This window comes from Hypoxylon fragiforme (genome assembly GCF_022984875.1).
Source record: "Hypoxylon fragiforme strain CBS 206.31 chromosome Unknown GGS25scaffold_4, whole genome shotgun sequence".
In the NCBI taxonomy this organism is placed as follows: domain Eukaryota; kingdom Fungi; phylum Ascomycota; class Sordariomycetes; order Xylariales; family Hypoxylaceae; genus Hypoxylon; species Hypoxylon fragiforme.
The window spans coordinates 3,132,775-3,160,599 of NW_026054759.1; the positions used below are offsets into that span (position 1 = coordinate 3,132,775).

General features: G+C 49.0%; 8 protein-coding genes across 8 annotated transcripts; 3 read left to right on the forward strand and 5 right to left on the reverse strand.

Moving 5' to 3' along the window:
* Positions 1-41: 41 nt before the first annotated feature.
* Positions 42-2,619, reverse strand: GGS25DRAFT_487838 (uncharacterized protein). Its single transcript, XM_049260753.1, has one exon. The coding sequence runs from the start codon at positions 2,030-2,032 to the stop codon at positions 101-103; it is 1,932 nt and encodes a 643-aa protein (XP_049118151.1). The 5' UTR covers positions 2,033-2,619; the 3' UTR covers positions 42-100.
* Positions 2,619-4,920, reverse strand: GGS25DRAFT_487854 (uncharacterized protein). Its single transcript, XM_049260754.1, has 3 exons — positions 4,793-4,920; positions 4,300-4,729; positions 2,619-4,247 (listed from the first exon to the last, which is right to left on the reverse strand). The coding sequence occupies exons 1-3, from the start codon at positions 4,850-4,852 to the stop codon at positions 2,974-2,976; spliced, it is 1,764 nt and encodes a 587-aa protein (XP_049118152.1). The 5' UTR covers positions 4,853-4,920; the 3' UTR covers positions 2,619-2,973.
* A 2,260-nt stretch (positions 4,921-7,180) lies between these two features.
* GGS25DRAFT_250101 (kinase-like domain-containing protein) lies at positions 7,181-9,026 on the forward strand. Its single transcript, XM_049257186.1, has 2 exons — positions 7,181-8,311; positions 8,377-9,026. Exons 1-2 carry the CDS (start codon positions 7,427-7,429, stop codon positions 8,920-8,922), a joined length of 1,431 nt encoding a protein of 476 aa, XP_049118153.1. The 5' UTR covers positions 7,181-7,426; the 3' UTR covers positions 8,923-9,026.
* On the reverse strand, positions 8,977-10,067 carry GGS25DRAFT_250106 (Caleosin-domain-containing protein). Its single transcript, XM_049257187.1, has one exon. It carries the CDS (start codon positions 9,881-9,883, stop codon positions 9,131-9,133), a length of 753 nt encoding a protein of 250 aa, XP_049118154.1. The 5' UTR covers positions 9,884-10,067; the 3' UTR covers positions 8,977-9,130.
* Positions 10,068-10,454: 387 nt separating this feature from the next.
* Positions 10,455-11,126, forward strand: GGS25DRAFT_520990 (uncharacterized protein; the record flags this gene model as incomplete). Its single annotated transcript, XM_049263978.1, has 1 exon — positions 10,455-11,126. One exon carries the CDS (start codon positions 10,455-10,457, stop codon positions 11,124-11,126), a length of 672 nt encoding a protein of 223 aa, XP_049118155.1.
* A 3,318-nt stretch (positions 11,127-14,444) lies between these two features.
* On the reverse strand, positions 14,445-15,621 carry GGS25DRAFT_250214 (putative vivid protein). Its single transcript, XM_049257188.1, has 3 exons — positions 15,376-15,621; positions 15,134-15,265; positions 14,445-15,080 (listed from the first exon to the last, which is right to left on the reverse strand). The coding sequence occupies exons 1-3, from the start codon at positions 15,412-15,414 to the stop codon at positions 14,670-14,672; spliced, it is 582 nt and encodes a 193-aa protein (XP_049118156.1). The 5' UTR covers positions 15,415-15,621; the 3' UTR covers positions 14,445-14,669.
* Positions 15,622-22,024: 6,403 nt separating this feature from the next.
* On the reverse strand, positions 22,025-24,602 carry GGS25DRAFT_514078 (uncharacterized protein; the record flags this gene model as incomplete). Its single annotated transcript, XM_049262951.1, has 4 exons — positions 22,025-24,170; positions 24,232-24,344; positions 24,410-24,476; positions 24,559-24,602. 4 exons carry the CDS (start codon positions 24,600-24,602, stop codon positions 22,025-22,027), a joined length of 2,370 nt encoding a protein of 789 aa, XP_049118157.1.
* A 1,461-nt stretch (positions 24,603-26,063) lies between these two features.
* Positions 26,064-27,788, forward strand: GGS25DRAFT_251324 (uncharacterized protein). The gene is made up of 4 exons (XM_049257189.1): positions 26,064-26,616; positions 26,686-27,615; positions 27,698-27,700; positions 27,765-27,788. Exons 1-2 carry the CDS (start codon positions 26,253-26,255, stop codon positions 27,192-27,194), a joined length of 873 nt encoding a protein of 290 aa, XP_049118158.1. The 5' UTR covers positions 26,064-26,252; the 3' UTR covers positions 27,195-27,615; positions 27,698-27,700; positions 27,765-27,788.
* Positions 27,789-27,825: the final 37 nt, after the last annotated feature.

Below are 27,825 nucleotides of genomic sequence, written 5' to 3' on the forward strand. Positions count from 1 at the left end.
TGTCTGCTTACAGTGCTTAGACTCTGCTATGTATGTAACGGATAGGTATGTAGTTATGTAGTTACTACTAAGTAGTATATGCATTTATTGCATATGTAGTCTAGTATTCGAAGCTCTCGTAGACAACTTCTTCACCTTCTATCCACTTCAATAGCCTTCTCAACATATCTGGTCCAGTACACGCGTAAAACTTTCTTTTCCCTTTCTCACCTTCAGCTAGGACATCATTTTCATCCATTCTTCTCTCCAACACCTCGGCATCCAACTCTTGAATTGCAGCTATCCAGGCTCTCCCTTCGGTGTCTATTTTTCCCGTTACAAAAAGCCTTGTGATCCCACCTAGCCCGTCTATCCTGCCTAGTACATCCACGGCGAGCGGGAGATCCTCTCCTTTCAGACTCCACAGGGTTCTTAGCGTCTTCCCGCTACCTGCCGCCCTAAGAATCCCAGGGGCTTGTGCCATCAACGGCGTGATCCCAACACCCGCAGCCACAAACACACTCACACCATCCCGTCCATCCAAAGGCAGTCTAAACCCCTCGGCGCCGCCAAACCCTAGCACTGGGATCTCCAGCGAGACTCTCGAGTTCCATCTCTCCAGGAACCTCGTGGCCGATCCGTTTCTGCGGACTGTGATCTCGAATTCAGGCTTGACGCCATCCCGGAGACCTGCTTGCTCATCCACGGCATCCACGTCTAGCGGCCGACTAACCGTAAAAGTCCGCACGAAGTCATCGTTGAGACTCTGTGGATCGTCATCACGCATGTGCGCGTATCCTTCATCCAGTTCTGCCGCAAAGTCTAGTGTAACGTGTTGCCCGGGGCGCCATGCCTTGAGCGGTTTCTTCTTATTTCTCGCCTCTACTTTGAACGTATACCTTGCGATCGTGGGCGTGATGACCGTCCGATTTATAAGCTCCGCTGTCGCAATGGCATCTTCATCTGCTTCTTCTTCTGTAGAAATGACTGTCTTCTCACACGCCAATCTCCTTACGGCAGGGTTATACGGTGAGTAATCAACCACGTCGCCGCGAAATGTCAGCCCATCCCTTACGAATCTCGCCTCTTCGACGTCAATCTTTATCGCCAGTTTCGCACGCGGCATGTACGCTGTTGCCTTCTCGCCCACTAGGATGCGCGTTCGGCCGGTGAGATATATCACATTACCCGTGGCAAAATCCGGAATTACGAGTCCAGCGTACGGATCCTGCTGAAGATTCCCAAGCGTCTGGTATAGGCGATTGCCGGAGAACTCCGGGTAGACCAGCGTCACCCCGCCGTTTTCGGGGGTTTCGTTGCGCAGAATGCGAAGGAAACCCGGGGCGCCACCACGGTGGTTCGTGTCCATGCTTTGATTGCCGTAGCGACTTGCGATAAAGAAGAGGTCCGCCTTACGGATCAAGTTAACGGCGCCTTGTGGTAGAGGAATGCCCGCTCCCTCGCTTACAAGCTCCGGCGAGGGGGTGTGAGGGGTTATGTGCTTCTTATTCAGATACTTTGGGCAATTCCCTAGAGACTCTTCGACCTGGAATGCCATCTGCAAGTCGCCTACTGCATTTGCATCTCCTTTCCTCGTCGCTGTACCCACAACCATCCGTCCCGCAATCTTGACTCTATCCCTCGTCGCCAAATCTATTGATAAACCCGCCATCAGCACCCCACCTTCAGGCTTAACAACCATATCGTCAACAATATCCCTGTCACCCTCCCCCTTCCCTTCCTCCCCTTCAACTGCGAACAACGCCCTAAATACTGGATCAAACCTCGCATCCACGCTCGCCTGAACGCCCAGGATCCCCCGCGCAACCGGCTGGCAGAAGCCTGCCTCGCCTCCCCAAATTGTCGCCCATGGCCTCCCGCGGCGGTCCAGCGTCCCAAATGCAACCAGCGGGGATATCGCGATGCGATAAGCAAGCATCTGCGGTAGCCCGCGGTGCGTAGGATTATCCCGGTGCGGTAAGCGGAGCAGCTCATGTACCGCTTTCTCGCCGGGGTGATACCCGGCCTCTTCGAGGGTCACAAATTGTGCCATCTTTGCGGGAGCTACCTATCTGCTTCGTATTGAATATTAATCTCTCCCTAGTGACTAATCAAGAAACAGAAGAAAAAAGGTATGCTGTCGTTTGCTCGTTCAGTAACGAGATGCGTAGATCGAGTGAGTTTACAGCACGTAGTAGTACATGTAGTAATTAAGTTGGCTATTTTTGAAGGGTGAGCATTGTGCAAGGTTATATACACCTTTATAGGTGTGTATACATATCTACCCAAACGACAGTTTGGGATGGATATAAGACGGATTACTAAACACCCTACATCCATGTCGTCCTTACCATCTCACATGGCTAACTTGGAACATTGAGTTTAACGTACTAATCTGGACATAATATGTGCAAATCGCCACCATTCACCTCAAGCGTCAGCAAGAAAGGTAATCCATGAGAAGTTTTGGGGCATAATGGCTGACCATTAACCATACTCGCCAAGGATGATGTGGGATACCTATGCCTAACGCCCTAATGATGTCAAATCAAGAAGGGCGCGGCTTAGAAATTACCCACCTAGGTACATACGGACTACATTCAAATCCCGCGGGAAATCTCCATATATGATGACCATTGTTCAAAGGGGGTTAAAGCCGAGCAGCGTTCCGTTGTATTCTACAATAATAGCTCGAACTTAGCTACTTCGTTGTTGCTCGCGGATGTTTGCGAATGTAGTAAAGTACATAAAAGTTCCGTTCATTAATATCATTTGGGTTCGCCATTCAACGCCGTCTTGTCCAGACGCTTCCCAGCCAATAGAACATCCCCTTGGATATTGCTAAACCACCCACGCCAGTTAGAATGGAACAAAGGACATCACCAATACATCCCCTCCCCAAATGGTATGTATGAAATTAGGGTATCTGTCCATCCCTCTACTATCACATAAAGCCATTCCCCACTCCTTTTTTTTATATTTTAATACAGAATATTAATACCTCGGAGAGCCACGCTGCGATTCTAGATCGCCATCGTAACCGTCATAACCATATGCAGGCCTCATGTTTTCTCGACCGGACGGCGTTTCAGGGCGCTGGTTGAAGTATCCCTCGGGCTGTCGAGGTGGCATCGGGGCTGTCATGTTTCGTTGTGGCTGAAACCTCTGAGCTGGAGGCATGGGGTTTGTGACGCTGCGAGGTGGATAAGGCTGACGACCGTAACCCGGTCCACTTGGGGGACCACGATTCGACATGATAGACGGAGCTGGACTAGAGCGCCCGCTAAGCCGGTCGATCGGACGAGGCATAGGTCGACCGTAGCCATCCATTGGAGGGGGTGAACGGGCAGGCTGTGGCATAGATGGTAAACCATCTGGCGAATAGGTAGAGGGGCTCGAGGCGTAACCGCCACCATATCCATTTCCGAATACACTTCCATTCGTCTGCACACGACTGGGCGGCATACCTGGGCCGTAGCTCCGATTCGACATTGCAGTTCCTGGTCGAGCAGGCGGCGGAAAGTTGTTCAGATCCATCTGTGGTAAGGTTGGCGCCGGTGATGCAGATCGTTCAAAGCCCATCGGAGCCGCTCCGTCCATCAACGGGGCACGGGAAGAAAACCCTGTAGATGTCGTCCCTTGTCGTGATATTGGTGGCGGTCGTTTCTGGTCCCAGGAATCAAGCTCAATACCACGCAAAGAACTAGGTCGGGAGTCGTATGGTGGCAAAGTAGCCATAGTGTCATTGCGGCTGAGCATAGGCATCTCGGGAAGTTTGTCGTCGTTGCCAGCATCTAGGAAGGTCGGCAATGTCGCTTGTCGTTCCATCGGTGGCTTTTCACCCGTCTTCTTTGCAGCCCTAAGCCCTGCCTTAAGTCGATCACGTTCTTCTCTGGCGAGTGCCTTGTTGACCTTGACTGTTACAATCGACTTCAATCTCTTATTGACCTTCCGTTCGCAATAGCCATGGAGGCCACCATCCTGGCGAGGAATGTAATGCCAGAGAAAGAAGACGTAGAATAATACGGCAATAAGTAGGAACAACATAGAAAACACCCAGATGATCAAGGTAAACACCATACCGGAAAGAATCACTACCTGCTGCTTGTTTTCATTGGCAAGATGCTCCAGTTTGCCCATGAAGTTGCCGAGCGTGCTCTCGACTGAAGAAACATCGGTTGGAATGAGATTGGAGTTGTAAACAGAATACAACGTCATTGCATTCACCAATTGACGCGGTCCGGAGCAGAATATGGTTCGAATCCAAGCTTACACCAAGTCAGTAACATACTCGCCCGACTCTCCGAGATCATCGCTTACCACTAAAACTGAAATAAGTGAATAGGGCGACATATTCGGCACCCTTCTTAGACTTGGTCAATTCGGCAAAAACAAGGAAACGTCTCCATCCCTGGCCCTCGCCAAATCGAACACTCTCCAAGCGCACTGCCAAGTTATCGAGATAGCATTCAGCTACGCTTCCTCGCTTCATGACCCTCATTGCTCGTATATGTTCGAATGCCAGATTTATGAAGGATGCGATGATGCAGATTGAGAAAACCCATTTCGATACGTCTATTGGAATAAGCTGCGTGGGCTCAATACTGGAAGACCATGTGTTGAAAGCCAATAAATTGACGGCAGTGAAGGTGTCAACACTGTAGACGGCCACGGAGATAATGAGAGAAAAGTAGAGGTAAGCGTAGGCGAAGGGAGTAAAACAAGAAGTCGACTTGAAATCTTTCAGACTCTAGGTAACGTAGTTAGTATGGCATTCGACCTACATGTACTGGTGCCTTGGAGGAAAACCTACGATCGCATCCCACGTCTGCTCGGGTCGAACCTCGACCTCTTTTCGACCTAGACAACCCATATTTATCGATGCGATAGCCTTCTCCCTTCAGACAGGAAGCAAAAGATAACTGGCAAAAGGAAAAAAAAGGTGAGAGGAAGGGGTATCAGCGATGGCGATCGAGAAGTAAAAGGCGATGTGAAAGGCGAAAAAAAGGAATCGAAAGGGAATGAATGTAGTCGCAATTGTGATGCTGCTTCGTTGAATGTCCTCGTCGTCGTCAATCGATGATCAATTGCCAAACCGGACCGGCCGTTCTGCACATCCGTCGTCCCTCGCCTGCGAAGTAATCGACTATGCTTTCGAATCGAAATGAAAGCTACGGCTAGGGTCGCAGGACAGCAAAGAAAAAAAGAGTTGAGAATAGAATGAGATTCCCGGAAGGGGCTCGTGAAAGAAAGACAACAGTGGTGAGGATACCGGTCCCGAGTCGAGTCAGTAATGATACGGTCTCAACGCCACTGACGGAAAGACATGCCAGTTAGCCAACAGACAAACTAGCGGGTTTCGACGATTCCGATAATGCGGGAGCCGCGGTTATTGCGGATTCATTTCGGCCAACGAGGCTACCTATCGTAAGTTGGACCTTGCACAAGAAATTGAGAAATTGAGAAAGTGTGCTGCACGGCCGTTTGATATGTTGGCTGATGTCGTTCGGCTTTGTTTGATCGACTCCTAGGGCACAATGAGGGAGTGCTTGGACGTTCGTGTGTCAAAAGGTCGAATGGGGCTAGATATGGAGTGGAAGAGAGACTCGGGACTGTGTGGGTATGTTAAGGCAGATAAAGCAGTTAAGGAATTGAGATCAGGTTATGATGGAAAAAGAATGAATGAATGAATGATGAATGTCGTCTTGATTGATTTCTGGTTGATTTCTGGTTTCTCCAAGGTTTCCAAGGTTTCCAAGGTATATAATTCGACCTCGCACCTCTTCTTTGAGAAAAGGGAATTACGTTTGCACCTTGCACTTGGCGGTAAATGAGTGTTCAAGCAATTGAGCTTTTACTATGGTACACTATGGTACTAAAAGACTAAAAGATGGAGATAGGATAATAGGGTATGAGAAAAGGAAGACGAGGGGGGGTTTGGCTGGCCCCTACATTCGGGTTTTCTCACTTTCGTACTCTCTAAACAGATGCATACGCATCAATACGCATGTATGGGGGGTGGAAGGGAGGGAGAGAGCCAGGGTGACAGTTTTGGTGGTTTGAGATTAAAAAGAATAACGGGGATTTAAGCATGGAGGACAACGTAGTAAGGTGGAACCAGATGGTCAATCAGGTTGTTAATTGGCTGTAACCGTTCCTAATTGGACCCCCTTTTCCCCTGTCATGCAAGGTACCGACCCCAAACGTGGTTTAGCGCTGAACCCCTTGTGGTTCCTTCGGCGGTTTGAGAAAGATAATCGTCGCGGGGGACCCTCTGTACTAGTGCGTGTAGTCCGTTTACCGTCCTGTAGTGTTTATCTTGGCGCTCTGCATTAGGTAGGTACTAGTGACTAGTAGTGAGTTAGCCCCGCTACAGAAATCCAAGATTCTACATAGTAAGGCTAAACACGAAAAGAATCATAATAAAACTGTTCAATAATTAACTAAAAAGGAAACGCAACGCAAAACATCGAAACATCAAACGTCAAATAGTTATTATATCAAATCTTGACATATCCACTTAGGTATGTTTCCAAGCCCGTGATGATTCGTTATAAGCATCGAATGGCTTTTAGCGCTTGACCAGTTCGAACCTCCTCAGCCAACAACACCGACCTACAGTACTTACATACCTAGGTTAGTGTACTGTAAGTAGGTAGGCATGCATATGTAAGGCTCCTCCCGAGGGGCCCCAATCGCAGCGCTTCTATATATACCTAATGATCGCCTACCTGCATGACAGAGCCAACCAGTTCCGAGATGGAAAGTGTACAAGATCCGCAAAATGCCAAGCCGACGATTATCTCCATATTGCAAGCAAAGAGACTCATGTTCGAATTTGCATTTCCCGTGAATTGGCTTTCTTTATGCGTTTTCCTGCCGAGATTTGAATGGGGACGAGAACGGCAGGGGGGGTTTCACTTCTGCAGTTCTGCTACCTACTTTGATGACTAAGGCTCGGACCACCATGTAAGACATGTCTGTGTCTACCTACCTACATACTAATTACTACTAGTAGTACCTAGGAATACTTTCAGCCAACGTACATACATACATATACATATGTGTGATGTATGGAAGTAGGGACATCTACAACGTTCTAGTTCTGGTTCTAATAGTAGGTAAATCTATGGTATGAACAGAAATGGGCAGAGTAATGGATGCGGACGGAACTAGATTGGGCATTCTGGACGAATTTGTCTCTGGAATGTCCCCCTATCCCTTGTACGGACATGAGAGAACAAAGGCATTGAAAGATATCAGCACCATTGAAAGGTATCAGCATCATTGAGAAAAACAGCATCATTGAAGGGTATTAGCATTCCAAAGAAGCCCACACAACATAACCTCCCCAACCAAGTCAGGTTTACATAGTACAATTCATAACCTGTTCCTCTTCTTGGATATCTCATTTTATCATTACGTCTTGCTAGAAACTGACATCACCATGGAGTTTGGGTCCCCTTTCGATAACCTCGCAAAGGCTGTCGAGTATGACTTCCTCACTGAAATTTCTCCCGGTGTATGGAAGATAAGTCGCAGACACGACAAGGTGGAATTTATCGCTCATGATTTCACCGACAAGTTTACAGATAATCCCCATATACCCCTCGAGAAAGGAGGATCAGACTTCTATCACTTGCTCCATTCAGGTAATGCCCCGTTGGAAGAGGCGCTCTCCAGCGTTCTCAGCCACGAGAATCTAGTATCGTTAGTGGATTGGCTCCCGGTCCAGAAAACAGGTGGCGGAGGACGTCCCCAGCTACGCTACTACATCGTCTGGGACTTTTGTAACGCTGGAAATCTGGGAAACCTGCTTGTCGAAAAACCTTTAGCCCCCATCGTCAACAAACACCCGCCGGATTACGACGAGGAACCGTTCTCGCCCAACAGGGTACTCGACCAAGGGCTTACAGAACCACCAGAGCCACCAAGAGTGATGTTCTTGCCAGAATCTCTTTGTTGGCACGTCCTGGTCTCAGTCCTTAAGGCCCTGGCGTGGCTACACGATGGTAGCCGGCAGATAAATTCGCACGGCAACGGTAATTATGGGATGACGCCGAGCCGAGATTGGCAGCCTATACTACATCGCGATATCCACCCCAACAACATATTTTTCTGCCATCCTAGACGCAGGGAGTGGTATGGATATTGTAAGCTAGGAAACTATGGCTCCGTGTCCATATCCAACCACCATCACGGTAACGGCAAAGAGCATGCTGCCTCGCGTGCTCGAAGCAAGCCCCTAGCACCGCCTCCAGAGAAGGGCTTCCAGCCTCTCAGGGAGCTTGTCCAGCTAGACGCTAAGTGGAGCTATACCTATCCTGAGCAGGTAAGTTATACACCCCCCCTCCCCCCTTTTCCCTTTAGCACGCTGAATTAACCATGGTCCATTAGCGGGAACAACCGTACACTGTAATTAGCGAATGGAGGGCTTTTGGAGAAATCATGCAAGCGATGATGATCCCTCCAGCTCAGAAAAATCACTTGGCTTACGTGGGCATGACGCGGGTGGAAGAGAATCTCAGGTACTCGGCCTACTCAAGCGGGCTGAAGAATATGGTCATCAAACTGATGACGCTGAACCCGGACGAGCGGATGGAAGACGGCAGCTACCGGTTCTCGATGCGAACGTGCATCACGAGCAGGCTTTGCGTCGACGCCTTCACGGCCTTCCAGCATTGGAGGCGGACGGGCGACCTCGAGGCGCAGAGTATGATCATTTCCGAACAGGAGCTTGCGCAGCAGCTGGCGGAGGACAACGCGGAGGAGGAGCGGCTAACTGACTCGCGCCGCGAAATCGAGGATATCCTGACCGCGCAGGACGAGCACTTCAGGGACATTCCTAGAGAGAGGGAATTGATCGCGGCGCGCGGCGCGGAGAGCCCAGTTAATTACGAAGAAGGCGATCCTGAGGATATGGACGATGGTTTTTTGCACTAGGTGACGATAAGACTTCTGGAGTCTGGAAAGGGGGTTCGTTGTTGTGTTGTGTTGTGTTGTCATGTTGCGTGTACTAGGTAGTTTAAAATAATACAATGTTGTAGACGCGTTGTTTGTCATACCCTTCATTGAGTTACGTTTAATATCAATAGATCTCCTTTGTCAGCTTCTAAAGCTGAATAAATCCGAAGAACTTGTAGTCATCCATCTATCCGACTCGTGACTCCCAACTTTTCCACGTTCCTCTATTCCACAAATTATACACCAAGTCGCTGATACCGTAACCCTTCCGCCACCCGCCCCCCTTGGACCTCTCCTCGCTTATCTTCCAAAACAGCGTCCCATCGTAGCAGGCCCGCAGATCCTCCTTCCAGACCCGCCCATCTTTCTGCAGCAACAGCCACGTCGTCCACAACTCCATGAACGCAAAGCTCCAGCCGGCCGGGTCAGCAGCGCAGCGGTTCTTGCGCCACATGGCAGCCAGCTCGGCGACGTCGAGGCCGCCGGTGCCGCCGGTGTCAACCCGGCCGAACAAGCGGTCGAACTGGTCGGCGCGAAAATGCCCGTCGCAGTCGTAGACTCCCGAGTCGGAGCCGTGCTTCGCCTTGTAGATGTCGCGCACGTAGATGCGCAGGCACGGGTCAGGAAGCCACGAGCAGCCCAGCCGTGTGGGGTAGGAGAAGAAGATGGGGATGAGCAGGGAGCCGAGGGAGAAGAGCACGCGGAAGCCGAGGTCGCGGAAGCCGCGGTAGACGTCCCCGGGCCAGATGACGCCGTCGTTGTCGCGGTCGAAGAAGGCGACGTGCTGCTGGAGGACGGTTGGGGCTGGGGGGTTCTTGGAGGGCTGCTGGTGGTTTACATCTTCACTGTTTGCTAACGTTGACAACCCCTTGGTTTTGCCGTTGTCGTAACGGCGATGCTGGAGAAGGGGGCTAGTGGTAGTGGTAGTGGTGTCTGCCATGATTACTGAGAACTATGACTACCTAGGTATTGTAGTTGTGCATGGTTGCATGGCTGCATGGCTGCATGGCGCAGATTATGGCTAGTCAACGTCATATGTAGGACAGTAAAAGTCCTTTCGTCCCAACATTTTGACTCGCCTCAATATGTATTATTTGGATGCTTATCCAAGACAGAGACTTATCTTGATGCTTATCCAAGACAAATTTGAATAAGTGCATAAGTACTTAACTAGTTATTTGGGTTATGTAATGAAAGGCGCTCGGACCATATGATCACAGTTGCTTGCTTAGGGTATCTACCAATACCTACAGTATTGTATTGTACAAGTACATACCTAGGTTAGGGTACCTAGAGTCCGAAGACCGAACCCTTCGACGTCACGTCCAAACAGCTGAACTTTACTCATTTACTCATGTCTGGGAACCCTTTTTTTATTTTTTTACTCTTATCATTTTCCTCACACGACACTCTTTCCAGCTCACAAATCACAACCCGACCATGATCACACGACAGTGTTGTTCTACCAGGACCCTCGACTTGCACCGTTGAACTCATTCAACCCCCTCAAGATGCCACAATCAGCTCCAACACCTTCGCTCCTCCTAACCAAACGTCTAACCGCTTTCCTTAACTCCAACCTAAGCCCGCAAATCCACACAGCTGTCCTAACTACCCTCTCCGGCAAGCTCCTCGCCCACGCCTCGCCTCACTCTGTCGGTACCCTGCGCACACAATGCACTGTCGCCGCCTCCATATGGGCACAGTACTCGTCCCCCGCGGCCAGCGCCCACATCGCTGCCGCCGTCCCGCAACCGCAGCGACGAACATCTCAATCCGAACCCACACCTAGCGCCGTGACAATCCAGCTTAGCGGTGGTATAATGGTAGTGAGGCGTCTACGGTGCGGCTTGTTATTCGTGTGTGTGGGGCCAACGGCCGCGACCGAAGGGACCGAAAGAATTGACCACAGTAGCCACGCGCAGGGACGACCCGTGCCGCCGCCCCAACAACAAACAACGGGGGAGCTGCATCCAACAACACCGTTAGGCTCACCCTCGGAGGTAGAAAGTGTGGTCAGCACAGGGGCGGCCACAACGGCGAGCATGGCAACGACGGCGAGCGCTGCGGCTTCGGCTGCGGTGGTTATGCGGCGGCAGGCAGAGGAATTAGCACGTTGGCTGGATGACAAGTTGGGTTCGCTAAGCGTGCTCGAGGAAGGATTAGGGTCTGAGATACGATAAGGGGTCGAAGAAAGGAAAAAGGCACATTGGTTTAGAAACAACCGGCTGTTTTCCCACATTCTAACCCTCGAGGCCTAATTACCCTCGATATCATAACCAATCAGCCATCTTATCCGGTCAAACTTAACGTTTGCCGGTCACTGGCTGTTGAAACTGTCTACCTAAGGAGGTAGGTAGTTATATGGACGAGACGCACTCTCAATACAAAGGGGGCGATCTGTGTTCAGAGCTCGATAGGTACCTATACAATACCACTACAGCTACGGAAAACTGGGTTGGAGGGTGGCTTCAAGGGGGTTTGGAAAAGGGTCGATATAGATAAATACCTATATACAGGGGGGGCATGGGAATAGAGGCGGAACAAAGAATTATCCGTCCATACATTCATGCATCCCCTACTCTATCACATACCCTCTAGTGATAGAATTGAAAGATATAGCATCGCGCCGAATCGCAAGCTAGGGCGAGCCGCAATACAGGCACGGCTTAAGGGGCATACCTGATCCAACTTATAGACCTAGCACCGCCCCGGACAGAAGCGGAATTTCTACTTCATCAAACACCACCTCTACGAATCCTCGCATACTACGTACCTAGGTACCCAGCCAGGCTTTGATTCTCGAGAGTAAAAGGGATGTCGACGATATATATGTGTATAAGATTTTATTCGTGTATTCGGTGACTTTCCGATATCGAGCGAGGCTGGAGAAGAAGGGAGAGGAATGGTGTGTACCTGGGAGCCTAGTTATATCTCGGTAGTTGGAGAATTCGTAAATGATACCGCAATTCAAGTTTTGGTATATACGGGTACCTACCTGGGCACCTCTCTACCTGCCTGCCGACCTAATGTGTCCAGACTGTGATCGTAATTAAGGTATCCAGCTTCAAAGGTGGGTATAATAGTTCGTCGAGTGCTGCGATGAGTAAGGGGGAAAAGAGACAAGTTAAGATGGATCGTAGGGTTACCATTTTCGAGAGAGAAGTTATCGTGAATTGGGTAAGGGGTGCCGGTAGACAGGTAGGAGGCGAGAAAGCAAGAGAATGGGAGTGTAGTGTAAGGGGCGCAGGCCCAATTCCATGCCCCCTCTATCTCCTCATCCTCCTTTCTACCAGGTTAGGTACCTATCTAAGTCCTGATTAGACCCCCTCCCCCCCTTTTCCTCCCCGATGCCCTTGCCATCACCTTTAGATGCCCATCGTTATTAACCCCCGCCCATCCCCTCCCATCTTGTAGTACACCACCGATCACGCTAGCTACCTTGCTTCTCAGTGGTCTAGGCAGATGCTTGGTCCTTTAGCAACGATGATGAGGATCAGATGTGCAGGTTTGGTAGTTACCTACCTACTTTCGTGAGTGAATTCTGCGTGATCTGCCTGTAGGCTAGTGTGATTCAGTACGGCGAATGCGTAGTTGGGTAGGCACAAAGATTGTTTTTGCACTATGTCGTGTGACGATAGCTCCTGTGTATATTTTTGGGTGAGTGACTGAATGCCTACATTGCCTAGATACCTACTATAACCTAGCACCTGCGATGTGGATAGGTCATCGGCCATCTTGTCTTACACGAGGATCTGCAGTTGAAGCTGATATCCAGCCCAAGATATCACCTGGGCAAACAAGCATCTTTCTCATGTAGCCTGCCTGCCTAGGTACTTACCCACCCTCAGAACCACAGCCCGCACACCCGTCGAAGCCTCTACAAACCCATCCCTGTTTAAGGCAAGGAAAACCAGAACTTAGCATAGGTACCGCTCTCCCTAACAGCGGTTTATAGTTTCCATTCCCGATGGCCGTAGACCGGAATACCATCTCCCTGGACAGACCAAGAAGAGGAAAAAATAAAGAGCGAAAAGAAGGAAGAACCCGTTCAGATCCAACACACGTTGATACTCCATCGTGCCCCTCTCCCCCATCTCCTCCTCATCCTCCCTAGGTAACAATGCTAAAGGGAATTGGTTGATAATATCCATACTTGCATGCCATGGCCACATAGCCCCCCTTCTCCCAAGAAGGTTTAAGTATAATCCTTCATTCTCCATACCTACACCCACCTTTCCTTTTCGCTGGCAGTGGGTTTAGTTCTCCTAAAGGGGCTACCTATTAATTAGGGAATAGGAAAAGGAAAAGAGCCAAGAGGGCGGGGGGGTTGGTGGCGAAGAAGAAAAAAAATGCTTGCTTCCTTCACCGGACCCGCTTCGATGGTGAAAAGTTGTCGTGGGTAGGGCGATCGCCGGGGGGATGGGGAAGAAAAAAAACAACAACCCCTGCCTAGGTAGGTATGGGGAAAACGAAACGAAACGAAACGAAGGTTTGCTTGATCTGATATGATCTGATCTACATCCATACATACTATTACCTAGCTACATATGATATAGGGGGGGAAGGGAAGGGAAGGGAAGGAGGGAGAGGAGATACGGCACCTACCTAGCCTGGCCCATCCCGTCCCGTCCCGTCCAATAATATTATGCTCCCCTTACACCCCCCAAACTGGATCTCGCATGGACATTTTTGATACAGAAGTATAGCGCCGACTATCCGGTCTCGGTAATTGTGACCTATCTACCTACCTACTTACCTGTCATTTGTCCCCCGTGTCTTCCTGCAAGATGCTGTATATTCAGGTAGCGAGCGAAAGAAGAGAAAAATCCCGAGAATCTTGTGTCCCGGGAGAAGGGGAGAGAGGGGAAGATCAACTGTTTGACTGGCTCAACAAGGCCAGTAGAGCTGCGGATGACAGGTCAGGTGAATGCCTACTAGGTAGATATCGTGGGGAATATGCAGGCATGCGTGTATCCCTACCGGTCTACCAACCTACATACACTACCTACTAGATACTAGATACGAACCCGAGCACCCTTTTCGGGAATTTCCTAGTTCCACCGCCCGGGTTAGCACCCGTCCTATGACACGGGTTCGGGTCACCAGTCCTCTGGCCGATCGTCGAATGCGTGATACCAATCTGTGGATCAATGCGGGCATATGTAGGTAGGAAAGGGGGGACAACATTGTGCCCAATCGTACCCAAATACGATCTACCACTTTTACTCCGTCACGGAATGGTACAGCTGCTGTGTTTTCTGGAACCACGGGCATGTGTGCACATTGGCTTTGATTATACAGTATTGTAAATTCAGACAATTTCCAACTATGGTTAGATATATGTTAAGCCACCTAAATGAGCCTTCGAATGTACATGAAGGTAAGAAGGTATCCGCCCCTTAACCCCCTGAATGATTACCACAAAATGGTTTCTCATGAAACTTTTCTATCAAACACAACGGTAGCTCATGATAGATGTAAAAAACGAAAGGGGGTATCAAATGCAATGCCTAAAAGCAGATATCCATGGATATATGTAAAAGCCTACCCAATACCAAATCTCGGTGTAAATGCCTAGTAGCATATATCGGCGACGGGGTATCATACTTCGAAATAGAAAAATTGAAACTTCACGCCCAACGCCTTCCTGCCCCTTTCCGTGATTGACTCTGCGTTCTTCGAAATTTCTGGACGTATTCCTCAACAAAGTCTTACGTGCTCATCTACCAAGTCTTCTCGGCTTGAAAGCCGACGGAGTACCTCGGCGTAGGACTATCCCAGTGAACCGGAATCATGGTCAGCATGTTGATAAATCTCTTTCCGTCCTTTTTAAAGTTGACGACTTCCACAGATAGCTCATTGTTGGACTCGACTGCTTGCCGCATTGCTTTGATGAGGTCTTTGTCCACGTATTTGCGGACAGAACGTTTCCGGACGTTGCCATCGGGTGCTTGTAAGAATCGACAGTTTCGTCCGAGGACTTCGGACTGGGTGTAACCAGTCAGTTCTGTGAATGGCTCCGATGCGTATACTATGGGATAATCTCGTTGCGCAAGATCGCACATGATCAGAGCACATGATGCGTCTATGGGGCCAAGATCGATGACCGGATTTGGTCTTGCCATGACTCGGATCTTGAAAGGGGTTAGAGATTATAGTGTGATGTGAGCAAGATATCTGAACTGACAAGGATACTCATCATATCAAAGCCACTCGGAGCATATAGTCCAGGATAGATGATGTTGTCGTGCACGGTGTCGTTTTGCCTCGTAGCGACGCTACTTGGCACTGAAATAGTGGCATCGTCTTGATAATGGTACTATTTCGTGAAGATTTGTTAGTACCTTGTTACGAGTAAATAGAAAAAAGAAAAGAGCTCTAGGAACGGGTTCAGGGGGCAAGAATGGTGGATGAAATGTGATAACATACTTGGAGTGCGTTTTCCTCCCATGGATTCATGATTGACATTATAGCCGGAGTTGTTTGTGATATGCCTAGCCAGCGAAACTTGATACGACGATGAGAAATAGTGGCTATCTCTCCAAAGAAATTAGGGACAAACAAGCCCAAATTTATCGAGATGTCAAGAGAACTTCATAGAATGTGTAGTAGGTAGTTTAGATGTTGAGGAGACAGTGTAGAGGAAATTTTAGATTTAATTCCTCTCCAGGGTTGCTTACCTAGGTAAATTATATAATGAATTTTTCCCCCAAGCCAGGACGGTAGTGTGGCTAGGTTAGGTTATAACGGACGAGATGACCGGAGAGCGGTGGTAGAAGTCAGAGTCCACTCGGTCTGACTTCCGATTCATGTGTCTCTTTTCACGAGGCTTCACTACATCGGGAGCACTACCTCGGGGTGATGATGATGAGATAAACATAGGCTAGTACAGAGTAGGTAGAGACAAGCCTGCCAGTTGGCTGACAGCACATATCGTTTCGTATTGATGAAAAGGCGGACATCGAATTGCAAGCGGGCAAGAATAGTGAGTGGCATGTTCTAGACCACATGGTATAGAAAGTTTTGAAGCATCCAGCATGATCCAGCACGATCCAGCACGATCCAGCATGGATGGGAAAGTAACATGCAAGATGTACCTTTTGTTAGCAGATCGCGGCCGCTAGAAATCATAGCTATGATCGAAACACATCATACATAAAAAGGCCGGGTTGTACTCTAGTGATGAAGCCCCATGAAGTACCGATGATGGAACACCGTTCCCGGAACGATCTAATGCAGCCCATATCCTAGTTTAATATGTGTTGGGCCAAGAAACGGGCTTGCATACCTGTATACATACTTACCTACCTACATAAGGTAAGAGGTATCCAGAATTCCCTTTTCTCGTTGGAAAATCCATGGGAGTCCGATGGGCAAAAAGAATGCCAATTTCTAGTCTTAGGGGGATCTTAGACCTCCACTACGTAGCTTCAGACTCTCAGCTCTCAGACCTTCAGACTCTCAGCTCTCAGACCTTCAGACCTCAAGGTCTCAGGTCTCATGCTTAATGCTTTATGCCCGTGTTCATGAGACATGCGTGTATTGCAGGTCCAAGAAGCAGTGTAGGTATGTACTGTATGCGTAGTTATTATAAGTATGCAAGTAGCTTATATCCATAAACCAGTCAACATCGAAGTTCCCAGGGGCCATACGATACGATACTGGAGGTATTGCATACCTAGTACTTAGCATCATGATAGGCATACCATATATGTGTAAGTACAGGCGAAGAAATCGAATGGCTTTGTGGCTTGGTGGTTCGTGATACAGTTGTAATTACCATCAAACCTGCATTACAGGTTACATATGTACATGTATGTAGGTATATGTAGGTATATATGTAGGTACATGTGAAGATGAAGAAGCACATTGAAGATCAACGATCAATGATCAATGTGGGTGAAGGGTGAAGATTAAGTTTGTTGTATTACAACACCAACAATCCTTAACTACCTACCTAGTAGTACCTACCCTAGCTAACTTTGAACTTTGAACTTTGACCCTACGTAGTACATACTAACCTACTATGCATCTAAGGAGCACGGCTCGATCGCCGTAGAAGCTCTTGCCGTACAGATCTTGAAAAAGATCTCGAAGCGTCATCATCATTGGGTAGCAACTTTTTAAGCTCCTGATCAAGTGGGTCAGCATCATGGAGCTGCCAGAGCTGGCCTGGTTTAAGTATCGTACTAGGCAGCTGCTAGGGGGTTAATAATCAGCCTCAATAATTACATAATATTCTATGACGCGCCGTAAAAAGTAAAAAAAAAGAGGAAAAAGAAAAAGAAAAAGAAAAAGAAAAAAAACACACCTACATATCTATCCTTAGGTAGGTTTAGGTATATTGCCAACACATTCCCACAACTTGAAGTAAACAGGTACCCTAGATACATATGTACTTCCCCTAGAGACAACCTCGTTATTAGACACGTGTCTCACGCGAGTTAAGGTTATTTTCGTACACGATCGATTCGAGTAAGCCTCATCGTCGATCTCATACTACTCCTTGGTAATGGGCGACGGGATGGTGTTTTTGTCGCTTACATAGTACTGTTATGTACCTATGTACCTGCTAACGGCACTCATCAAAGACATCTGGAAACTGCATTCAATCATGGCGTCCTGCCGCTACCCGCCTCTGGGTATAGGTGACATCTGGAGATCTTCCACCAAACCCTTGGCTCATTTACCGATCAATAGCATTATCACACCAACCCTTGCTTACAAGTTTCAGCTATATTATGTAGAAGACCAACCTCGGCACTCCGTAGACTACATAGGTATGTATGTATTCTCCCAGTCCCGGAATTAACCAAACCCGGCCCCCCTTATTATATCGAGTAACACGGCCACATCAGGACTCCTTAGTCCACCAGCTATAATCATCATTTGCGTATATTGCCTATCAACATTTACACACACATAAATCACCATCAAAGTCAACTTTATAAACAAGTCGTACAGCAGAGAGAGAGAGAGAAAAAAAGAGGCGTATCGGGGCTGAAATCCGACATCTCGCGAGTTGAGCCGCCCGAGCGCCTCCGTTCTGTAGTGTAACCACTAGCCCCAGAGCTGCAGGCGTCAAATCCCATTATGATTGTTTAGGTAATCTTTTCGTTAACTCAGAATTGCTTTTGCTCGCTTCCTCTGTTTTACCTTGTAGCATACCTCAAAAGCCACCGGCAGCATAGTAGAGTGTAGATTTATGCCATCTACTCCCTACCTGTCTAGCTCTTTAGGGACGGAACCTTAAAACGCCACTGCACCAGTGATAGAATTAGGTAGGCAGGTACTCATATAACACCTATTAGTATTTCCTTCATCCTGTCTATAAGTTAGGAAGGCCAGGCTAACATCGAATGTATGTCCAAGTTCAATTTGAACTTCACTTTTGGAATACAGATCACCATCCATAAGATAGACGGAGAACCATTGATCAGAGAAGAGTGTACAATTAACGTAGGTGAATTACATTAAAGTCGTGGCTGTAGTATCACACAGCCTACCTGCCTATTCGCCTATGCCCGGGGGGTATTTTTTCATGACTTCACTCTGAAGCAAGTCTCTTCCTTTCTCATCCCTTTTCTTAATGCTCGTTCATATCGTACTTGTGCTTGCGCGTCCATCATCTCTCATAAATGCCCCCATACCATGCCATTCCGTCAAGCCCATGCGAATGCCGATCCATGCGGGTATATCCACCTCCGTCCATCCGCCAATCCCGTCGTTACATATCAATCCGACTTACGAAGCCATCTGTAGGATCGGCAACCATAAAAAGATCGTATGGCCATGAAAAGGTATTCGTACACATTATCGTAATAAAAAGTTTACTTATTGGGTAGGTAAGCTTTTAGCCCTCCACTCTTAGGAGCTAATAGTGCAAATAGGTAGGCTATTCGATGCCTATCATTTTGGGGCAGAAGAGAAATAATCTTGCAAATCCATGCGAAGACTAAGTCTGCCCGGAAATAGTAATAATTCCTACCTTCTCAAGAGCCATTCGTAGAAAAGTTCCAATTATGAACTGGGAAATGCTGACAACGGCCGTCAACACGATTTTCACGACCCACACGACTACGGCGATGATTATCGTGGCAGTCGAGGAATCGAACAGAGGGCCGAGCAGTCAATGCAGACCAACGAGCCGGCGGTTCTTGGCTTGCAGCTGGCGGAACTTTTTATCGAGTGCTTCGTGCTGCTTTCTGGACTGAGCCCATGCAACCTCGGCATCATCGACACTCATAAGCGGTGCACTTCCAATAGATGGCACCGGAACGCCATTAGCATGCTCATGGCAAGAGTTATACACACTGTCCGCCGAGGCGGAGGTGTTGCCGAAGTCGTCACCGGGTCGGCCCGAAAACATTTTTCTCTGGTCTTCGGCATTCTCAACCGAGGGGCAGATCCACGGCGCCAGTTGCTGCAGGTTGACGTTACGACCTGAGCTGGAGCTAGAGCCGGCGGTCTTGTAGCCACCCAGGTTTAGGGAGGGAAGAACATGTTGGTTGATACAACTTATGGCCTCCTCACGATGCATCTTCCCTACCGGGTCACTGGGATAGTTGTCTGGTCCTGAAGGGAAGTAAGACGGCGTTCCATTAGGCACAGCACGATTCTTCACTAGACTGAATCCAGTGGCGGGCGTGTGACGGGGTGCAGCGAAAGCAGTGGGACGAACGCTGTCTGCTCTTAGGCGATCCTGAAGCATAAGGAACAGATCAGCTTCATCCTCCGTAAGGTTAAGCAAGCAATCCCCATTCGGAGTGAGTAGCACTGTGTGCTCGTTCACAATTTTTCGGACGGGCTGAAACGCATTCAGCTTGTCCTCGTCTTCCTTAGTGACAATAGCCTTGAGAGTTGGTGGGAGGGATCCCGGAATGCCGTTGGGCCAGTCGGAGCGGTAGCTTTGCGTTGAAGCCTTGAAAAAACTGATCGCTTCAGCATTGGAGAGACTGCCACTTTCCATGACAGCTCGGAAAACATCGCGAAGATTGGGAATATCACCAATATCCTCGTCCATCGGCTGCTCTAACTTGGGCTCCGGGGTGTGACCAACATAATCAGGAGTCAGAACCGTGGTTTTCGTAGACTCGTTCAACTTAATAGACGTGTCGACGACTGCATGATTCTTAGGAGGACTCCTAGCCGCCTTGTTCTTCTGCTCTCCATTCTTGGGTGATTCGGCTACCGAGATAGAGCCTTTGCTACCCTTACTAATCCTCTCACTTGTATCTACAGAAGCCGTGGTGGGAACACCTTTCTGAACCACTGATGCATCCGATTGTGGCTCTGGGAGACTTGGAGTTTCCGGGCGGCTCGCGGTAGCTGTCTTTTTCTCCTTCTTCTGCTTCTTCTTTCTTCCAAGGATGGGAGCGATCTCTACTTCTTGCTCGACAGGCTTGGTCTCAGAGATCTGTGCAGCAGCCTCCTTCGAAGCTTCTTTGCGTTGTTTGCGCTGCTGACTCTTCGTAGTGGCGCGCACAGATGCTGAACCAACTTTCGAGGGAGGGGGGGAGCTGGTTCGAGACATAGATACGGAAGCACTGATGATAGATGCAGTATCTGAGATCGCCTCACTAGCCGGCGTTGCAGGACGATGAGAGGAGCCAGCTATTCCAGCAGCTCGAATCGAAGCAACAACAGATGGTGGTATATTCATAGGCGAGACTTCCGTCTTGGGAGTATTGACGAGGCGTAGAGTTTTGGGGGCCGCCTTGGTCATGGGAGAAGACACAGATGCAGAAGTAGTCGTAGGAGTTGGAAAAGTAGAGCCTCCTTGAGGCTTTTGAGCTTGATTAGCACTGGTCGGAACTTGACCAGACAATTTATCTATTCCATTTGATGCTTCGGCGACACTAGTCTGGGAAACTGTCTTGGTGGCGGCCGCGATATCAAGAATGGCAGGAACCGGACGCTTGTCAAGTTTGATGGTCGTTGCCTTGCCTGGGGGTGCTTTGCCTGCCGTGTCACTAGTAATTTTCTTGGTCTGCGTTGCTTTCGAAGAGGGCTGTGACTTCGACGGCAAAGCTGGGGTTACCTTTGGGGGCGAACCGGTCTTCACCGAGTCAAGAGCTGGGAAATCTTCTTCCTGCAGAACACCTTTTCCCTTTGACTTCGATGCTTGAGCCGCGATGTCTTTTGACAGGCCGCTTTTCGCGGCAAGCTCTTTAATGCTCTTCTTTGCCTCAGCTCCGCCGGTGGGATCGGCTTCTTTCTTGGCCGAGGATGTTGCCCTTGCAACGGCCTTTGGAATAAGAGGAGTCACGGGTCGGGGAACGGCAGTTGATTTGGGTACCGTGCCTTGACTTACCGGACCGTGCGGTACCGGGGTCGAGCTCCTTTCACTGAGTTGTACCGGGGGATGTGAGTGATTAAAGCCAAGCCCGGGGGGTACAGACGTCCTTCCACCATCTGGCAGGAATGGTAATCGAGGCTCATCAGGCCCATCGTCATCCGCAACTAAGGCGTCTACGGATGAGGATACTTCATCGAGTGGTAAGAGATCATCGTCTAGAGGACAAAATACGTTAGCTACTGGAATCGAAACCATATGGTCAACTACAATACGACGAAGGAGACTGAAAAAGCAGGTGTTACGTCACAAAGCTTCCATCGTCGTCTTCCACAAGTTAAACATGACAATAGCAATTGGGTATGAGGAAGAAATGCTATATTGAGCAACCTCTCAGGCCTGGTCTGGAGGATCGACCTGCGTGTTAACATACATGAAGAACTGTGTGGATGACGACGATGGCTTGCCTGACGTGACCTTGTAACCGAATCATGCTTGGGGACAAACAGAATAGTGCCAGAAATGAAGTGTGCATCTTCTGAAAGGCAAAGCCCTGGTCGGGAAGCCTCGTCGTTTCCAAGAGCAATGTGGACGCCAAATGCAACCTAGACCCGCCCTGGGCCATGCCTCTGCAATGCTCGCTCAAACAAATGTGTGGTGGAATATTCCGATTATTTCCCTGATCCTTTCCGAAAACCTAGACGCCACTAGACACCCCCTAGCTGAAGTCCAGCAGTAAAAACAAACGCGCCGCCAAACACACCACTACGCGCCACGGAACAGCTACCATCTGCCACCGTAGACGCCACTCCCATACACCATGTTGGGATTGTACCCACCTGAGTTTTGACCACCATACAGCCCCTGTCCGACTCCGGAGCTGGTCCCCTGTTGCTGGTGCTGCATTCTCGCCTGCAGGATACTCGGGTCTGCAAGATCTACTAAGCCACTCCCCCCAGAGGAGGAAGTGTTAGCGTGTCTGTGCTTCTTCCCCTTCTTCTTCTGCTTTGGTCCGAAATCTTGGAAAGCTCCAGGCTGCGTACCGTGGAGCGATGCCAGGAGGCCCGGAGCCGGAGCAGGAGCTGGGGTGGAGGAGGTAGAGGGAGGGTATTGATTAGTGAAAGGAAAGTACTCACGCTTTGCGGCCTCGTGGGCCTGGGTGCTGCCCGCACCTCTTCCACGCATCAATGACTGGAGAAGCTCGCTCGAACTATCCTTAGATCCCGCCCCAAATGTTGATCCTCCAAACGAATGCCCTTGGCCGAACATTCCACCGTTGACTGGAGTACTCCCCGCAGATTTCAGCCCCGGAGGAGGTCCCGGTATAGATGTAGAATACAACTGGTTACCTGGCTGCGAACGATACGCGGATGGCATCATGGATGATTGCTGAGCCATGTAGCGCGGGTCACCAGTCGACTTGACGTTAATCGAACTAGAATTGTTTTCATTCGCGAAGCTGAACCTCGATTGCTGGCGACTGTGACCCTGAGATTGGAAGAGAGACGAGGTTTGTGGCGAGATACCCGGCGGCATCTGTTCGGCGAAGCTGCCCTGAGGTCGGACGAAAAGCTGCTGCTGTGGTGTAATGGTACGACCGCCACCGCCAATAGAACCAATACCTGCAGAGCTTTGTCCATATGAAGTCAGACTTGGTCCGAACAGGTCGTTTGTGTTAGTTCGCTGAATCGGGGGTTGCGTTGGATTTCGCCTCTGGTCAAAGCGACCACCGTCACGACCCTGGTCTCTATCCTCAGGTTCTCCACCAAGTGCGAGACTACCGCTCTCAGGCTCACCTTCGGAAGGCTCCAGGTTTTCGACTGCTTCCTCGCTATCGCCCAGGCGATTCTCCTCCTCATCCCTCAAAGCCCGTCTTCGTCTACCCCCATTAACATCGAACAATGGGGGATAGGAGTCGTCCATTTCCTTGGGTGGCACAAACGCGCTCTCCGGACAGGCGGCAAGTTGCTTCATAACGACATCAAAATCAAGCACTTCAGACTTCACTTCAGGTGCAAGGGGTGCCTGTTCAGTATCGGGGCTTGTTACCACAGGCGCATCGGCCGCCGGCTGCTTCTCAGCCTTTCGAGTAGCTGGAGCGGGAGGCTCCGTGGGCGGGACGGTTTCAGTGGTCTCCTGCGCGGACTCACTAGTTACTGGCAACGAAGTTGAGATAGCGGGACTCGAGGCAGCACCGCTGGTAGCATGGCTGCCTCTTCTACTCCGCTGCTGAGTAGTACGTGCCCAGTTCGCCGAAGCCGGCAGTGCTGGACCGTCACCAGCATCCGAACCTTCCTTGCTAGAGGAGCGGGCCATGGCTTGCGATCCAGCAGGTAAGAATGCATGTGTCTGTTGTCGCGACGTAGATCGCGAGCTTGAACCAGCATTGGCGAGCGGACGTTGTGTGTGGACACTATTTAACGAAGAGAGATCTTGTCGAGAATAACTGTCCTCCTCGTCGCCAAGCTCGTGCAAGAACATGCACTGACGGTTTCCACATTGTTCGTGTCTGAGCCATGCCGAGCAGTACTTAGTCGTTCCTAGCTGTGCCTTCAGGATGCGGTCACCATTCTGCGAGCCGTGTACGGCCTGTATACACCGAGCAGCATCATCCTTCTTCTCAAACGTGACATAGATACCAAGGGACTGAGGTTGACCATCGGCAGACTTACGATTGCTAATCGAAATCTTTTGGATGTTACCATACTGGCCAAAGAACTCAGGTTTGCGAAGAGTCTTGAGCAATTCGTCTTCCCGTACAGTAGGTGTTAACCCCGTAACGTAAACGAGATTCTTTTGTACGACGCGAACCCCCTGGAGATTCTTGCGGCTTTCCTTCTCGGCTTCGCGTTTCTGAACCTCTTTTTGGCGTTGCTCCGTTGCTCGCTTCTTCTGGTTCTTCTGGATATTGGCACGAAATTCGGCCTCCCTAGATTGGATTGTATTAGCTACCTTTACACTAGTGGCCAACCCAATCATGGTATACGTACTCTTCATGTGTGACAACCTTCCATTGTATATCCTTCTCGTCATAAGGTCGTCGGCATGCGGGGCACAGTCCATTCAGATTGTTCTTCAAATTGTTGAAGCAGAACTGACAAATCTACGGTGGAGACATTAGCAATGCAGCCGGGTATATGAATTAAGGAGATTCTGCCAAGCCCGTACCTGATATCCACAAGGACAAGGCCTAAAGTTCCGGTCGGAAAGATCGAATTCTTCGATGCATAGAGGGCTGTAAATAATGTGTCAGTGGTGGACTTTGAGAACAGTAGAAAAATCAGAGTAGATATGAAGCGGTGTGGTGATAGGCTTACCAAGTGTCCTCTTCATCATCAATGAAGCTATCTTGAGGAGCCATATTGTATCTGTCGAGCCTGCTCGGAAACTTGAGGCTTGTGGACGTAATGGCTCCAACACTAGGACGCCCAAATCAGCAACGGTCGATCGAGTATGAGGTTGGTGTCTGTCGGTGTAGACGTAAAGGTGTACACCAGAGAGGCGCGTCGAGTGTGGGTTGTGAGGTTTGGGTTGAAAAATCGGGTGATTATGCAAGAGCAAAGAAAATATGGTATCGGAGTGTAAAAATCATGCGAAACGCCTATGAAAAGAAAAAGCGCGTCTAAGAGGAAAGTGTGAGATGTTGAAAGGGGAACTGGTTTTGTTTTTTTTATTTTTTTAGTTTTGTTTTTCGTAAGGTCGGAAGAATTAAGCTGGAGAGAAGAACAGACCAGTTGGATGATTGTGTGAATTTGGCGTGAAGGTGAAGGTGAAAAGGCAAAGGAGGTTTATGCGGTGCAGAAAGATTGGATCAGGGCGCCGCCAAAAAGAAACGTTGACCCGATTCGCGCTAAGAGCCCTGACTGGCCTATTTTGGCTTAGTACCTTCAGCGCCAATTTCGATTTTTGCCTCAGCTCTAAGTGCTGTACATACAATTCATTGATTGTTCCTTCCACCGCTACATGTTTATATGTGCCTTCTGCATTCGTGCTGGATATACATGTACCCAGTACATACATACATGTAAATTGACACTATGTTGACCATTGAAGATACGTCTATGCCATGTGCACTGTGTACTGTGTAGTTATGGGTACTTACCTCCTGGCTATGTCTTTAATACCTTATGTAATGTTTAATGGATCTTCATACCCCTCCATATGGAGGAGTGGACAGCAAGTAACTATTCGCAAACTGCGCATTTTATAGACTGGGTACACCTACAATTATACTTAAGAAAATGTGCTTAAATTACCGTGGTGCTCTTTGCTATGTACTCTAGATTTATGTCCGAGGAACAGGAACGTGAATTGAGTTGATTATTGGAGATGTACTTATTATAGTCACATGGATGTGTTACGTCACAAATAGCTGGTACTATGTACATACCTATAGCATCATTGTTCAATGTACGTACTATGTAGGAACATTGAAGTAAAGCGCTCAAGTGCTTTGTGTTCACTGTTCGGGCAGGGGTATACTAATTATTAGTACGTAGTAGGGCAGCCCTATGTACATAAAAGTTCAACGTTGAATTTAATTCACAAACTTCAAAGGAACATTGAACTTGCAAGTAACAAGTATTACTACATAGGTACCTACCTAGTACTGTACCTACAAGTGCCATCAATGATCACTGCCATGTGGTTGCCTATGTACATGTACCTAGTATGCACTAGGTAGGTACGAAAGTACATGAAGTACTGGCACCAGCTGCTAGGTTAGTAAATGCAGTCAGTGTCGGCCGGTCGGCGTAGGTCCGAATGTTGTTCCGCAAATTTTGAATAATCCCATTTTGATTGGACCAGATCACGAATCTACATATTCTCTATCTATCTAACTACTACCTAACCTAACAATTATTGATCGCATTTCCCATTTGTACGCACTGTGGAGAGACAGCCTTAACCTAGGTCAAGTTTCAACATTGAAGCTTCAAGTCAATGAATGCATTATAATAATACCTAGTAATCAATTGGTTCAACTATCATCCTCCATCCTCCACTGACTATGGCGACCAAGCTCTGCAGAGGCAGAGCTCTCGCCTCAACTTTGCGACCCACGAAACCTTCGTTATCATCCCGAAATGAGCAGATTGTACGTTGCATCGCCTCGACTGCTCGACAAAATATCGTTATGCCCAAGGATGTCTCGAACATGAGAAAGGCACCGCGAGACCACCCCAAGGAGCTCAAAGTTCCCCTCGTCAACCCCGCCGACAAGTATGCCACCAAGGCTGATCAGCTCCATCGTTACGGAGCTTGGCTCATGGGCTGCATGCCTAAATATATCCAGCAGTTCTCTGTCTGGAAGGATGAGCTGGTCATCTATATTCCGCCCTCCGGCGTTATACCTGTCTTTTCTTTCCTCAAGTGTAAGACACCCACACTTCCATTCTTATTCTTAGTCCAATAAGCGACGCACTGCGCTAATTCAAAGCCAGACAATACGGCCGCCGAGTTCACCCAAGTCAGTACCATCACTGCCGTGGACTTCCCAACCAGAGACCAGCGATTCGAGATTGTCTACAACCTACTAAGCGTCAGACACAATGCACGGATCCGGGTTAAGACATATGCGGATGAGGCAACGCCAGTTCCGAGCGTCACGCCCTTGTACGATGGCGCCAACTGGTACGAGCGAGAGGTTTACGATTTGTTTGGTGTTTTCTTCCTCGGCCACCCGGACCTACGACGAATTATGACCGACTACGGTTTCGAAGGTCATCCTTTGCGAAAGGACTTCCCTCTAACCGGGTACACCGAGCTCCGATACGACGAGGAGAAGAAGCGCATCGTCACGGAGCCGTTAGAGTTAACCCAGGCTTTCCGTAACTTTGAGGGAGGCTCGACGGCTTGGGAGCCGGTCGGGCCTGGTACCGATCGCAAGCCTGACAGTTTTAAGCTGCCTACACCAAAGCCTGAGGAGAAGAAGGAAGAGCCTAAGAAATAGATGTCGATTATCCGTCGTGTACATATATGTGATACAATTGACATTGTTGCTATTTGGTATCGTCGTCGCATTCTTTATCCCTATCACGAAATGAGGCTAGCTAAGGCATACATATTCATAATATGCCATCGGGTGGCAAACTCATGCCCACACTCATGCCCACGTTCATGAATACTATAGAGTATAACAACTGGTATACCTATCTCGAAAACTAATTACCTATGCCAGTAACTACCCGGCATACACCACTAGATCACCTCACCTAATTTTAGGGCTGGAAATATTCAATACCGATTTCCACCTTCTTGCTCGGCGTATTGGGCTCAGGTATCGGTGTCTTCGCTGCTGGAGCTTGAAGTCCGCTGACCTGGGACTTGCGGCTTCCCTGAGGCTGTGTTGCCGGGCAACTCATTGCATTATTGTATGTTCCGCTTCCCTCGCCGGATGTGCCGTGCCCATACTCGTCTTTGTAAAGAAAGTCAATTACTGTCCTAACTTGACAGTGTGTATGTACTAGGACCGGATACCCCGAAAATGAAATATTTCGGATGCCAAACTTACTCAAGTCAGGTTTGTAAGTGCTCAAGGCCGCAGCCTGTTCGTATAACGACGACATTGTTTATCTCGGCGT